Source organism: Megalops cyprinoides, chromosome 15 (genome assembly GCF_013368585.1).
Source record: "Megalops cyprinoides isolate fMegCyp1 chromosome 15, fMegCyp1.pri, whole genome shotgun sequence".
In the NCBI taxonomy this organism is placed as follows: Eukaryota; Metazoa; Chordata; class Actinopteri; order Elopiformes; family Megalopidae; genus Megalops; species Megalops cyprinoides.
The window spans coordinates 33873020-33887985 of record NC_050597.1 but is presented as its reverse complement, the minus strand read 5'-3'; the positions used below and the strand labels follow the sequence as shown (position 1 = coordinate 33887985).

Here is a 14966-nt window from a genome sequence, read left to right as displayed (position 1 = left end):
ACCCACAACCTGCGGCACTCCATCTGCTCAGACCTTGAAGTTCACAGGGGGTTTGTTGCACCCGTTCTCTATCTGTCCTCTCACATGCTTAGGACAGCAGGTGGGTTACAGGTAGTGCTGACCGATAAATAGTATTTTCATCGTCATTGCGATATGAACATGCGCGATAAACACATCGCAAAAGACTGGCTGAAACGTGATGAATAAGAAAAATCATTTTATTTACATGCGCCATGCATTCACACTTAGCATGCGAACATTTGACCTATGACAGGGCCGCCCAATTAGGCCCACCTTTGTTTTGGCCTGCCATGAGCAATGCGCTCCCGCCGCCACGTTCTTCTTGGTAAGATGACGCACCCCTTAAAACTGATGTTCCACCAATGAGCGGAAAGGGGCAGGGGCGTAGCAAGCGCTGGTTGAAGCGTCTGAATAGGAATAAAATGCACTAAAGAAGCGTCTTTGTGATAAACTACAGTTACACGCTATCAAAACTGATTCCCGACAAGGTTCGCCAAGTGTTATTTAAAATAAACAGTTGACTGTGGAAACAAATCGTGGCTGTTTCTGTGCAGGAACGAGTGTTGAAATTGATGGCTAAAATGCATGTTTTATTTTGTTAAGTTGACGTGATCTCAGTAAGGAAACCGAACTATTGCCATTTCAGTCACACAAGTCAGTGTGAAATCACTACCAACTTGGCAGCCCGGGTTAGCGGATTCTGTTGTACACTATATGGACAAAAGTATTTGGCCATACCTGTTAATTATTGAATTCAGGTGTTTCAATCAGACCCGTTGCCACAGGTGTATAAAATCAAGCACCTAGCCACGCAGTCTCCATGTGCAAACATTTGTGATACAAAATGGGTTGTTCTGAAGAGCTCCGTGACTTCAAGCGTGGTACTATGATAGGATGCCACCTTTGCAATAAGACGGTTCGTGAAATTTCATCCCTATTGGATATTCCACGGTCAACTGTAAGTGATATTATTAGAAAGTGGAAGTGTTTAGGAACAACAGCAACTCAGCCATGAAGCGGAAGATCACATAAAATCACAGAGCGGGGTCAACGACTGCTAAGGCGCATAGTGCGTAAAAGTCGCCAACGCTCTGCTGATTCCATAGCTGAAGAGTTCCGAACTTCCACTGACATTAATGTAAGCACAAAAACTGTGCGGCGGGAGCTTCATGGAATGGGTTTCCATGGCCGAGCAGCTGCATGCAAGCCTCACATCACCAAGTCCAATGCCAAGCGTCGGATGGAGTGGTGTAAAGCACACCGACACTGGACTGTGGAGCAGTGGAAACGTGTTCTGTGGAGTGACAAATCACGCTTCTCTGTCTGGCAGTCAGATGGCCGAGTCTGGGTTTGATTAGCGTTTTAGTGTTCAGAGCAGGGGGTTGTCTCACCTTGTTATACACTATATGGACAAAAGTATTTGGCCACACCTGTTTTTCAGGGTTTGGGCTAGGCCCCTTATCTCCAGTGAAGGGCAGTCTTAATGCTTCAGCATACCAAGACATTTTGGACAATGCTATGCTTCCATCTTTGTGGCAACAGTTTGGGGAAGGCCCTTTTCTATTCCAACATGACTGTGCCCCAGTGCACAAAGCAAGGACTATGAAGACATGGTTTGATGAGTTCGATGTGGAAGAATTTGACTGGGGTGATTAGCCTTTTAGCGCGTATGCTAAAACCGGTGCAATTGGAAAAATTCTAGCTAATTTTAGCTTTGAGGAAACAGCAATTAAAAAAATATAGCAAATGCTAACTGAAAACTATGAGACACTTAATAACGCTAATAAAAACATAGCTAACCATGTGATGTAAGACGTGTGAAACAAAAATTATGTACGAAAGTAAGGAAACCCATTGATAGAAAAAAAGGGAAACCCCGTGAAAGGTCTGATGTTCGCAAGTTCTTACATCACATTTGTGTTCTCTACAGCTACAGAAAACGTGTTTTAGTCATTGTTTGAATTATTAAGAACGAGAAAAGTGTAAAAATATATACATTGTTGAAGATGTGCATGGCTGAGCGCCCCCTGATGACATAGAAGAGCGTATGTTTATGTGCTGGGGCTCAGCCCCGGACAGCCCCAGCCCAATTCAACCCCTGGTTATAATGTCTTATTTAAATTAATATTCTGTTTAATCGGTTGAGTATTCATGTGCAAATTGTTCAATAAAAGCATGTTTGAAATAATTTATTTCATTTCTTTATTCAGTAGGCATAGGCTATGTTTGGGGTCTGTGTTATAACGAACTGTATAGCTAATATGCACACTTAAATATTTGTTTATTTATCGCAAGTTATATCGTCATCACAATATTGAACAATGTTATCGCACGTCGCGGATTTTCCTCATATCATGCAGGCCTATTTACAGGTGATCGTTTAGAGAGTAGTATAAACAATCATTTGGAGAGCAGGTGGAGTATAGGTGATACTGAGGGAAGTGTGTTTGATTCGCATAGCTACAGTTCTCAATAGTGTGGCTAAGCCTGAAAACATTGTCACCACTGAGGAATATGTGTTGAAAATGTTGGGGATGCAGCGCTGTGTTTCTGGTAGCCATATTGAGCACAGCAGAGCACCTTCAAGCTGGCTGTAATCAGTATTCTAACCTGCTCATCAAGACACCTCTCTCGGTGCAGTGCCCCTACAATAAGCCCTTAAACATACTTATTCTTATGTGCTGTAACTACACCTATTAGGAACCTACTGAGTTAACCGAGTCAGGAATTCCATCATCCTTATTTAAACAGGAGTATTTGTTCATTCATTATCATCTCGGCCTTTGGCCACATTGCTGCTGTGTCCAGGCTGCATGGAGAATCCCAGTGCTTTCTGAGGAGCCTTGTCGCAGGGCCAGGCACACCTTGCTGAGCTGTGGAAATTAACAGGAGTGCTTGGGCATTTGGAAAGCGTTTCCTTCAATCTGCTGATTGCTCCTGCCATCTGGATGAGCTGTGGTGTAACATAGCAAATAAAGGACTGAGCCAGGAAGTAGAGGTTACAGGTTTCATTCCCAGGCTGGGCACTGCAGTTGTTCCTCTCTGATGGTCACATGTTAGTTTTTTACAGCGTGAAAGCAGTTTGTTTACAATATGAGTGACATTGAAAGTGGGAGTAAAGTGGGAGTAAAGTGGGCATTAGTCACCTACTCACGCCTTCACTTAAACCTCATTGGTTACTGGGTTTTGTTACTTGGGCATTTTAAAATGGTGATGTGGGTAAAAAGAATGTGGCTGACTAATTTGTAAATGCCTGATATGCTCTGATCCTCCCGTGTTTCTGCAGTAAATAAAACTACTTCTCTTAACATGCTCTTGGCTTTTTTTCACTTTGTATAGAAATTCCAGATGCATTTTACTGGCCATTGTTGTGTTGTGATAGCTTCCCATTGGCAGTGTAGCATAGTGGTTACGGAGTAGGCCTTGTAACCGAAAGGTTGCCAGTTCAAATCCCCACTAGGGCACTTCTGCCGTACCCTTGGGCAAGGTACTTAACCCACAACTGCCTCAGTAAATATCCATTTGTTTATACATTGTAAAAAACTGTAACCTATGTAAGTTGTTATGGACAACTCCTAAATGCCAATAATGTAATGAATGATTGTTTTAAATGCCTGAGAGGCCAGCTTTGAGAAATCACAGCTCTTTAATTAAATTATTATTTTTTAATGCCCCACCACTTGTGCCCTTGTTAGGGCCTGGTGGCCATCATTATGTTCAGGAAACTCCAAATGGTAGGTAGGGAAAGAGACAAAATGTTCAGACATCCCCTTATGAAGTCTACAGTTTGGTTAATGTGCTGTGCTCTCCCCTGCTTGGATCAGGGGTACTCAGTTCTGTCTGTGAGGGCAAACTGCAGTTATAAATACAGTCTGAATGGATTAAATGTTTGCTTTGGGATTTGTTAGCTTTATTTTTCTGATACTACATACATGCTTATAGTCCCAGGAAGTCTGTTTAAAGGCTTTGTTGTGAGATGTTGCTTTGTCTGTTTTCTTGTTCAGGTACGGAGCAGTACAGTAAGTATGCTGGCTATGCAGAGACCTACAAGTGGGTGGCCAGCCATAAGGACAAGACGCCCAGGTAGAGCACATACCTGCATATTGTTATTACTTTTATTATTATTCTTTTATTTATTATCTTCTTGTAGCGGAGCACTCATAGCTCTATGGCTGCCCTCTGCTTGACCTTTTCTGTACATCCAGGTCTTTGACAAGATCACAACTTTAATGATGAAACAGGCCTCTCAGCCCAGCTAGGCTTTTCACTCTCTCTATACTCCAGATTGTATTGTATAATCCAGTGTGTATAATCTAGGACTAATCTAGGCTACAAGCAAATTGTTGGGTTTTAATTTTGTCTTGAAGGTTCTACTATTGTAAAAACAGATACAATACAAAGTTCAACACACCAAAAACCCATTACAGCCTATCCTGGTGTGTAATATTTTTGTGTCCTAGGGTGTAATACTGAAGTGTCCCATTGTATAATATTGGGTGGTGTCCTCCTGTATGCTACTGGGTGATAGTACACCAAGATATACCCCTAGCTCTGGTGATGCACCAGTTTGACCTACCCCTCCCACATCCCTGTAGATGACTCTGCTTCAGGGCCTGCTCTATATCTTTGAGGCTTGAGAGGCTGGCAGCATCAAAAGGGATTGTGGGAACCGTAAGGTGTGGCCAGGCATGCTGTAATCATGTGCCTCCTCTTCTCCCTGCTCAGGGACAAGTGGCACAGGAAATGCACGGAGATTGTGGCCTTGGATGCACTGAAGTACCGACACTTGCTGGAGCAGTTTGAGCCAGAGAAAATGATCAGAGAACTCAACAAGGTGAGTGAGCTATCCACTTGAAAGGTGCAGCCATTGGCTCACCTTCTCTGCCTGTCACTGAATATTATGTCCCCACTGTGAGTTTTATTAGCACAGGTCGACAGATAGCGAGCAAGACGATTCAAAGAACTTCAGACGAAGTAAAGTTGAACTGATTTACTGTAGCCTTCAGTGCTAATGAATCTTTTTTGTAAAACTGAAAATAGACATGAAATTACAAATTAGGAAATATCCTTATTGTTTCCATTGCCTTTGATAACATGTGTATGTGACATAACTCACTTAATGAAAATAGCGAACATTAGCATAAGGCTAGCTACGTACCATTTACATCTGCATTCACTACCTCGGTAGCATAAGGCTAGCTAACAAACCTAACCAGCTCAGCAACCAAGTCTGCAGGAACAGCATACATTTCAACAACTTACATGTGCTATATATAGAAAAACCTACAAGCAAAGGCTCTTTAAGGCAAAATGTAGAGGGGAACATATGAGAACTGCCACATGTACAAAAGGCAAGACCGTTGAACTTCCCGGATCACCTATGACCCTGAGTCATGTGATCAGTGATGCTAACAAAACAGCAACTAGGCTAAAGTGCAACCTCACAGAAACTTAAGTCCGTTATCTGGAATTATAAATAATACCATAACACTCAAGATATACTGAAGGCTTTAAAGGACGGGATGCTACAGGAAGTGACACACTTAGTATGTATCTGAGTAAACCCGCAGGCTGGAGGAGCTTGCTGATGCAGATGGAAGGTATATGCTAAATACCCTCCACACATCATTCTGCTTTAACATCACAGTTCATGGAGTCACCTCATTTTCTTCGGGTCATAGCACTCCCTTATATCACAATTCACTTTCACTTTTAGTGGAATATGTGATTCTCACACACATGAAAAATTCCAACGATGGGTGATTTTCAAGAGTAAGGCAGTTTACCCTGGTTTTTCTGCTGTTTGGTCTTCCATAGATGACTTCCTTTGTAATTGCTATGCTGCAAAAGGCTTGGTGCATCAAATATTTGTATGCACCAGTGGAAATTTTAATTGGTATTTAAGTTCAAATAAAGCTCATGTAGATTTTAATTGCCTTAGTGTACGCCATTACATTCAGTCAAACAGTATAAAGCAGTCAAACGTTGTCTACATTGACTAACAAGTTTTCCTTGCTTGACATGAACCGTTCTGTGAGCATCCTGCACAAGTATGAAGAACTCATTAGTTGTGTGACAGCTGCCGCATATTCACATTCATTATTTTTTATGTTTCTTGAAGGAGGAGAGTTAGCAGTGCTATATCCCTGCAGTATTTCGATAATATGGTTATTATTCATCTTTTTGGATTTTGTTTAATTGTTCATTGCTGTTGCAATCATCATGATCAGTCAGATTGCTGGTGTATTATAGTTATTGCTTGTTTCACTGGTATGGCAGTGATCTTTTTCACCTGTTTGACTGTATTTCTTGCTTGAAAGTATTCTCTCTTTTTCCCTTTTTTAAGTGTCTGAGACACAGGTTTCGGAATGGTCTGTGGCTTGAGAATAATGAGGCTGTATTTAGTTCACACCACAATAAGTATGACTGCTTGTAGCTAAACCCTCTTCACCTGAATGCTGGTGTGTGATGCTATCACTTTGTGTATGTGTGTGTTTATCTTGCCATGGTGTGTGATGTCATTGCCCTCCGTCCAGATGGCCTGCTCAAACACCCCCACCAGCTGATGTCACGGCCTCTTGGTCTCCACAGGCCTACTGTGGCTTCTTCCGTCCGGAGGTGCCGCGGCAACACCTCACTGCCGTGGCAACGGGCAACTGGGGGTGTGGAGCGTTTGGGGGAGACACCAGGCTGAAAGGTAGAGTACCTACCATGAGTCTGTGCATTACCAGGTATAAGGAAATCCTGTATATTAGCAGGTCTGCAGCTACAGCACCTCTAACAGTAACCTGCTCAGTACCAGGTATAAGGAACACCTGTATGTTAGCAGGTATCCCTCTGCACCGAAAGCTACAGCACCCGTAACAGTAACTTGCTCAGTACCAGGGACACTATCTCAGCTGGTGGGCACAGTAGGAAGAACCTGTTTGTTATCTATGCTATGCTGCAGATCACTAAGTCACAAGAGTGGACATGCTTCCAGGTAAGGATGTGAAACTATCCGTATTATCCTGAGCTGTAACTGCTGGTTTTAGTTTAGATATTTGTCATGACTGTGTTAAATATTGTTGTGTTTGGAATATATGCGTTGCGTTTATAGTCTCCTGGAGATTCTTTCTTAGTGGCACCACTTGGTTATGACAGGGCCATAAGTGGATCTGAATAAATTTCTAGTTTATTTCTAAATCTAGTCTATTTCTAAGTTTCTAAGTTTATTGTTCCTGCCTCCCTTGTGTAGCTGAGCCTACACCAAACTCCTTTACCCCCTCCACTGTCTCTAGTGTAGCTGAGCCTACACCAAACTCCTGTACCCTCTCCGCTGTCCCTAGTGTAAATTCATTACGAAACCATATAACACCGTAACACCTTTTGTCCACAAAAAACACAAACGCGTTAGCATTGTGTCCACGACATATTGAAGAGAGCACATACTTCTGTGCACAGAAAACAAAACGGATAATTCCTTTCGTGCACTGAATTGACCGTTGTGCTTTTCATGTTGTGGACAAAAGGCGGAATGCACTTCGCACTATGTGGACAAAAGAAACTCATTTTGTTGACAAAAGTAATTCTGTCCACGTAACAGATATCCTAGGCCAGCATTTATGCTGTTGTGGCACGAAATGCAGAATGTGCTATAGTATCATCATTCCGTGCCATCGAATGTTCATTTCGTTCTCTTAACTGTTTTGCTATATTACTGAAAGTATGATGTGCACGAACGGGATTTAGCACAATACAGTCCGTGACTCCGCAGCTACAGAAGGCATTCTGTCCATGAAAGCAAAGGCTGCTTGAACTTTCGTAGACATTTCATAGACGTAGAAAATACAGTATGTGCTCTGTTCAATATTTCGTGATGGTTTCGTAATGAATTTATGCGTTTCATAGCACAGAAGGCATTCTGTCCACGAAAAAAGGTCTGTTACATTTGGCGCCCCATATATGTGCGCATAGCAATAGTAAAGTGGCCATTTCCATGGACACAGATGGATGCCTGTGTAGTCTCTCAAACATTCACACAACTACCTAACAACTATCTACGCAATGTGGGCATTCCCCTCATTGATCACCTGAAAGATGTTTATGCTTTCCATTAGAGGTTGAATAGATGGCCTGGCCCTGTGTACATGTCAGTCAGGCACATTGGCAGGTCCGTTGTCTCTCTCACAGAGTAGAAGCCATTCTGTTCAGCATGCAGAAACACAGCAACCAAAAGTTCTCTAACAGTCATTTTTAGGGGTGTGCAAAAATATCGTTTTTTCGATTAATTGTTTTTTAAAATTCGTCCGATTCGATATCGATCTGTAAAATTTATGGATCGATCTTTTAGGCTAATATGCATTTTTTCCGGTTTTCTAGGTTCATTTCCGCAATGGTTAAACATAGCCAGAGAATTAAATAGACTGAATCTGACATAGCCTAACTGTCGTATTAAAGGCAATTACTAGTCCCCCCCCATTAGATGTCGCTCTCTCGTTTAACTTTTACCGTTTAACGACCTGCGAATGCATAGAGGAAAACCTGTTACATAAATTTTTTTACTGTGATGCGACCTCTCAGTGTTCACCATGGCTAATGCAAGCTCCCTATTATCACCTTCCCACATGAAAGCTGACATGTGGAACCACTTTGGATTCCATAAGCTTGATACTGGCATTGCAGATAAAAGCAAAGCAATATGTAAGATTTGCAATGCTGAGGCGAGATACAGCGGTAACACAACAAACCTATGTAACCATTTAACAAGACATCACCCGGATGAGCTGGTGCTAACCCCACAATCAGACAGGCAGCGGACAATTGAGACAGTGTTTCCAAACAAAATTCCTCACAACTCACCTTGTGCACAAAATATCACCGAATCAATTGTGATTTTCATTTGCAAAGACATATGGTCCTATAGCGTTGTGGAAAACAAGGGATTCTGTAACATGCTCAATGTGCTGGAGCCATGCTATTCCATCCCAGGCCGCAAACAGATGAGTGAAGTCATAATCCCGCGGCTGTATGGGAAGCTAAAGAAAAGTGTTGCTCTGTCCAAACAATCAGCGGATAGGGTGGCTCTCACATGTGATGAAAAGCTGTATGTTGCGTCTGCCCTGGACCCTCATTTCAAGACCCTTCCTTTTGCCTCTGTTGAGGGCCGTGAGGACACATTTAATTCAATTCAATTCAATTCATTTTTGTTTGTATAGCGCTTTTTTACAACACAGGTTGTCACAAAGCAGCTTTACATTGTTCCCAGGCCTGAGACCCCCTGAGAGCAAGCCTAAGGCAACAGTGGCAAGGAAAAACTCCCTATCAAGAAGAAACCTTGAGCAGAACCGGGCTCATAGGGGGGGCCCATCTGCTTCTGGCCGGCACTGGGCAGATAGAGTTACAGACAAGTTATGCAATGTACTTTAAGACAGTGATTGACAGACAATAACAGCAGAGTTATTATAAGAATGTCTCCTAGGATGTCCAGTTCTTGGAATGCAGTTGGCTTTGATGAGCAGGGCAGCGAGGTAGCAGGACTGGAAAACGGGATGAGACGCTTGGGCTATAGCTCCGGACAGGAGCCCGGAGCAGGGATAGGAAGTAAACAGAAAACAGTGGTTAGTGGATGATAAGAATGGCAGGGATGTAGAACAGAGAGGCAGGAGAGGAGGGGCAGAGAAAGGTGTGCAACAAGGAAAGACCCCGGCAGGCTAACATTATGGCAGCATACCTAGGGGACGGGAGGCAAGGGACCGGCATAGTCATGAGGGCGACCCGAAGACAGTCAACACCAGATCACAGCACAGGGTCCATGAAAGTAATGACCACTTAGTCCACCAGAGACTCTATGATCCACGCCAGCACCAGGCCATGTCCCTCAGCTGAAGGATTTACTATATAGATATGTTTTGAGCCTAGACTTAAAGGTGGAGAGAGAGTCTGTTCCCCGAATCTCGGAGGGTAAGCTGTTCCACAGGAGAGGGGCTTGATAGGAGAAGGCTCTACCGCCTACAGTAGTTTTGCCCACTCTTGGAATGGTGAGAAGCCCGGCATTTTGGGAGCGAAGGGCTCTCTGCGGAAGATATGGGTGAAGAAGGTCCTTAAGATAGGGGGGCGCAAGCCCATTTAAAGCCTTAAATGTGAGTAAGAGTATTTTAAAAACGATCCGGTATTTAATAGGTAGCCAATGGAGAGAAGCCAGAACTGGGGTGATGTGCTCAAAGTGTTTAGTTTTAGTTAAGATTCGAGCAGTTGCATTTTGCACCAGCTGAAGGGGTTTTAATGAGACGTTTGCACATCCTGACGAGGGCATTACAGTAGTCTAATCTGGATGTTACAAAGGGGTGGATTAGTTTTTCAGCGTCGTTAATTGATACGATTTTCCTGATTTTAGCAATATTTCTCAGATGGAAGAAGGCAGTCCTAGAGGTGTTAGTTATGTGAGTTTCAAAGGAGAGCTCGGGATCAATAACAACACCAAGGTCTTTGATGGCTGCACTCGGGGCAAGGGAGACACCATCAAGGTCCAGTGTAAAATGAGTGAGTTTGCTCCTGATTGAATTTTGGCCTATGACCAATATTTCGGTTTTGTCCGGGTTGAGGAGGAGAAAGTTTCGGGCCATCCAATTCTTTACATCTGTTAGGCAGGCCTCCATGTTTGAAATATTCAGAGGGACATCGGGTTTGACTGATATGTATAACTGAGTGTCATCCGCGTAACAGTGGAAATTAATGTCATGTTTACGGATGATATCGCCAAGAGACAACATGTATAATGAGAAGAGCAGAGGTCCAAGCACAGATCCTTGAGGTATACCATATCTTACTCTGGAACGAGCGGAGGATTCGTTGTTAATGGAGACAAACTGATATCGTTCTGATAGATAAGACCTAAACCAAGATAGGGCCTGTCCACTTATGCCAACCAGGTTTTCGAGGCGGTCAAGGAGGATACAATGATCGATGGTATCAAAGGCTGCACTTAGGTCTAGCAGCACAAGAAGAGAGATACAGCCATTGTCACAGGAGAGTAGAAGGTCATTGAGCACTTTCAGGAGAGCGGTTTCCGTACTGTGGTGAGGCCTAAATCCAGACTGGAAAACTTCCAAAATGTTGTTAGAGTGTAAAAAGGCACAGAGTTGCTTTGATACTGCTTTTTCCAGAATTTTTGAGAGGAATGGAAGGTTCGAGATGGGCCTATAGTTTGACAGGTCATTGGGATCAAGATTAGGCTTTTTCAGAATAGGCTTGATAACTGCTACTTTGAAGGGCTGAGGTACGTGTCCAGACAGAAGAGAGGCGTTGATAAGATTTAATAGCGGTGTGCCAATTGCAGGCAGTAGCTGTTTTAGGAAGCCAGCTGGTATGGGGTCAAGTTGGCTGGTAGAGTTATTAGATGAATTGATAAAAGAAGAAAAGTCGCTAAATTCAATGGGTATAAAAGAGTCAAAGCGCGAGGCGGGCCTAATAGACACGCCTACATAATCTGGAATGGGACTGGCCAGGGAGGAGCCAGAAGTTGATGAGAATTTTTGTATTGTGTCTCTTATCTTTAAGATTTTACTATCAAAGAAGTTCATGAAGTCATTGCTACTATAAATTGCTGGTATGGTAGGGTTAACTGATGCAGGACTCTTGGTTAATCTGGCGATAGTGCTAAACAGGTACCTAGGATTGTCCTTGTTTCTCTCAATAAGGGTAGAGAAATATTTGGATCTGGTAGCTGTGAGGGCATGCTTGTAAGTTAGGAGACTTTCCTTCCACGCCAGGAGAAAAACCTGTAATTTGGTGGAACGCCATTTTCTTTCGAGTTTTCGCGTAGCTTGTTTGAGAGCAAGAGTATGGTCACCAAGGTGCTAGCTTCTTGTCTGTGATTTTCTTCCTTTTGAGGGGAGCAACGGCATCCAGAGTTTTACGCAAAGTAGAGTCGATACTGTCCGCGAGTAGATTAATTTCAGTTGAGCTAGGGTTTGAACATAAACTAGAGGAGATTTCGTTGTGCAGGTAGTATGATGTAGGGGGCCCGTCGATAAAGGCATTTGCTGTAAGAGAGCAAAACGTGCCCCTGGAAGAAAATCTAGGCTCCGAGTATGTGAAGCACGTTAGTAGTAAATTGAAAGAGATGAGATAGTGGTCGGATAACACAGGATTGTGTGGCATAATTTCCACCTGGTTAATGTCTGCTCCATATGTGAGGACCAAATCAAGAGTATGGTTGCGGTAATGTGTGGGTTTGTCCACAGCTTGATAGAGTCCAATGGATTCGATGATGGACAAAAATGCTGTTCTGAACGGGTCATGCTCATTATCCATATGCACATTAAAGTCGCCTACTATTACAGCTTTTTGTGTATTGACGACCAAGTCAGATAAAAAATTGGCAAATTCCGATAAGAAAACACTGTAAGGGCCAGGTGGCCTGTAAACTATTACAAGGGTAAATAGCTGAAATGCAGTCTTGTCGGGATGTGCAAAGCTAAGTACTAATAGTTCAAATGAATGGAAGTTGTGGCCAGGTTTAAGGGTGGCACAGAGTTTGGAGCTGTGTACAGCAGCAACGCCGCCACCTCTACCAGTAGGTCGAGGGACCTGGTGATTACAGTAACTGGGAGGAGTTGATTCGTTGAGAGCAACAAAGTCATTAGGTTTAAGCCATGTTTCAGTCAGGCAAAAGAGACTGCCTCTCTGGAGCAAGTTAGGACACAGCATGTAAATTATATATCATTTTAAAACTGAGCATCAAAAACACATAAAACAAAAAATAATAATTTGATAAAATAATAATTTTATTATTTTATTATTATTATTATATTCATAGTGTCAACTACAGAAAGTGCACATAAATATAGTAAATTAAAACATAATAGAGGACAAAAATGCATATAGTGTAGCTACCCATACTCACTATGGTAGAAATAGATAACACTATTGAATTCCATTGTGAGTAATTCATGTTTTCCCTTCTATCAACAGCAAGGGTCTGACTGTCCTGGCACTGGGGTCAGTGCACCTGTGCAGGATCAAAATTCCCCTGGCAATGACCCATCCCCACCAAAGTGGTCAAAGGGATCTTGTGCATTGTTGGATCTGTTTGAGGCAGTCTATGCACCAGTGGCTACAAGGTTGAACAATAGTGCTGCAGACAGAGCACATGAAGAAGTCAGCAAATACAGGGAAATAGCACCTGTACCTCTCTCAGAAACTTAAGAACTTAAGAACTTCAGAACTTAAGTGGTAGAGCATGCATGAGGGAGAGTACCCCCTTTTATCCCGCTAGGCAAAACACTACCTTTCTGTTCCAGGGACAAGTGTCCCAGCTGAAAGGGTTTTCTCCACAGCTGGGGACATTGTAACTGCGCAGAGAAGTTGCCTTCTGCCAGGGTATGTGGACCAACTTCTCTTATTGCAAAAAAATTACAAACTCTAATTTATGTTTTGGCCCATATCTTTAAGTTAAAGTCCTTGTGAAACATGGCATGTGACTTTTAGACTTGCCCATTTTTATTTTCAGCTATTCTTTTCAGTCAGAAGTCTTTTTTGTGCTTTGAAAGAGACAACTATATCCATGTGTTCCTCAAATAAAAAGATTTTGGTATACAAGCCTTTGGCCTTTTCTTTAGTGGTTTTCACAGTTTGTTTCCAGTGACTCATGCATTTGTGTTCCCTTTAGAGCTTTTTAAACATCTCTCCAAATATGGAAAGTTTCTATATAGTATTTCATATCTCATTCCTATTGAATAGATATTGAATCGGAATCGAATTAAATTGGATTGAATCGAATCGTTAGCTTGTGAATTGTAATCGAATCGAATCAGGGCATCTGTGCCAAAGCCCTAGTCATTTTCTACCACCTTTTGTAGCTGATATCTGTGTGTGAGTGTGTATGTGTGCGTGTGTGCGTGCGTGTTTGTGTGCGTCTGTGCGTACATGTGCGTATATATGTATGTATGTCTGTGTGTATATGTGTGTCTGTGTGCATGTATGATTATGTGTTTCTGTATTTGTGTGTGTGAAGGAGTGTGTTTGTGTGTACATGCCTGTATGCGAGCCTGTGTATGTATGTGTGTATGTGTGTATGTGCATGCCTGTGTTTCCTGAAGTTCTTCCTGCATTGTGACTTAATTATCCACTAAACCAAATCATTCAAGTACTAATCATTGCAGAAATATCTAGTGTCCTCTAATGGCCTACCTCCTGGGATGGACTCCAAAGCACTCTTTTCTTGCTTTACTAAAGTGCTGTATTTTTAGGCAGCACTCACATTACTGGAAGTTGCAATTACTGGGAGGGTTCAGGAACTGACAAAGCCACAAAAGGAAACACGAAGAAGCATTGGAGCTCATATGCTGATATTTATTCCTAACTTGTTAACGCTCTGTCTAAGTCCTCATTAATCAGCAGTCTGTTTCCAGCCTCCTTTAATACAGGATTAGGAGGGTTACTTTAAAAATGTATTCCGATACAATTACTAATTACCTGTTAAAAAATGTAGTCAGTAACCTAATCCAAGTATCACAATATTAAAGTAAGGTAACTTGATTACTTTCCGTTACTTTTGGATTGCTAACAGTACTAAAGTTGTCAGAACAGGTTGCTTGCACTGTCTGTGGTAAAATTAACTATTTGGTCAGAAGAGACGTGATGAGACTGTATTAGTTTGACAGCTAGCTGGATAGCTTGCTAGCTAATTTGGCTTTCATGCACTTTTCTCAACTGTCATTTTACTAATAGCTAACTAACTTTCTATGTTTTTTATTGTAGCTAGCCAGCTATGTGTTTGTTTGCAAGGTGTTATTTGTATTTGTCAGCGGACTATAATAGTACGTTTATTGTTTTGTCTGTATTGTAGCTAGCTAGCTAGCTAGATTTGTTTTTGTAAGGTGGTATTTGTACTTTTCAGTTGAATATGCAAGTAGCTAGTAGCAAGTAGTTTAACGCACTTTACTAGCTACAGTAGCAAAACA

General features: G+C 42.3%; 1 protein-coding gene across 1 annotated transcript in view; it reads left to right on the top strand.

Moving 5' to 3' along the window:
* The window catches only part of LOC118789752 (poly(ADP-ribose) glycohydrolase-like), a 61013-nt gene extending 47552 nt beyond the window's left edge, over positions 1–13461 (top strand). Inside the window, 4 exon segments of the mRNA XM_036546339.1 lie at positions 4026–4104; positions 4747–4855; positions 6613–6718; positions 12976–13461. Of these exon segments, the coding sequence (XP_036402232.1) occupies positions 4026–4104; positions 4747–4855; positions 6613–6718; positions 12976–12986 (305 nt within the window). The 3' untranslated portion in view covers positions 12987–13461.
* The last annotated feature ends 1505 nt before the right edge of the window (positions 13462–14966 follow it).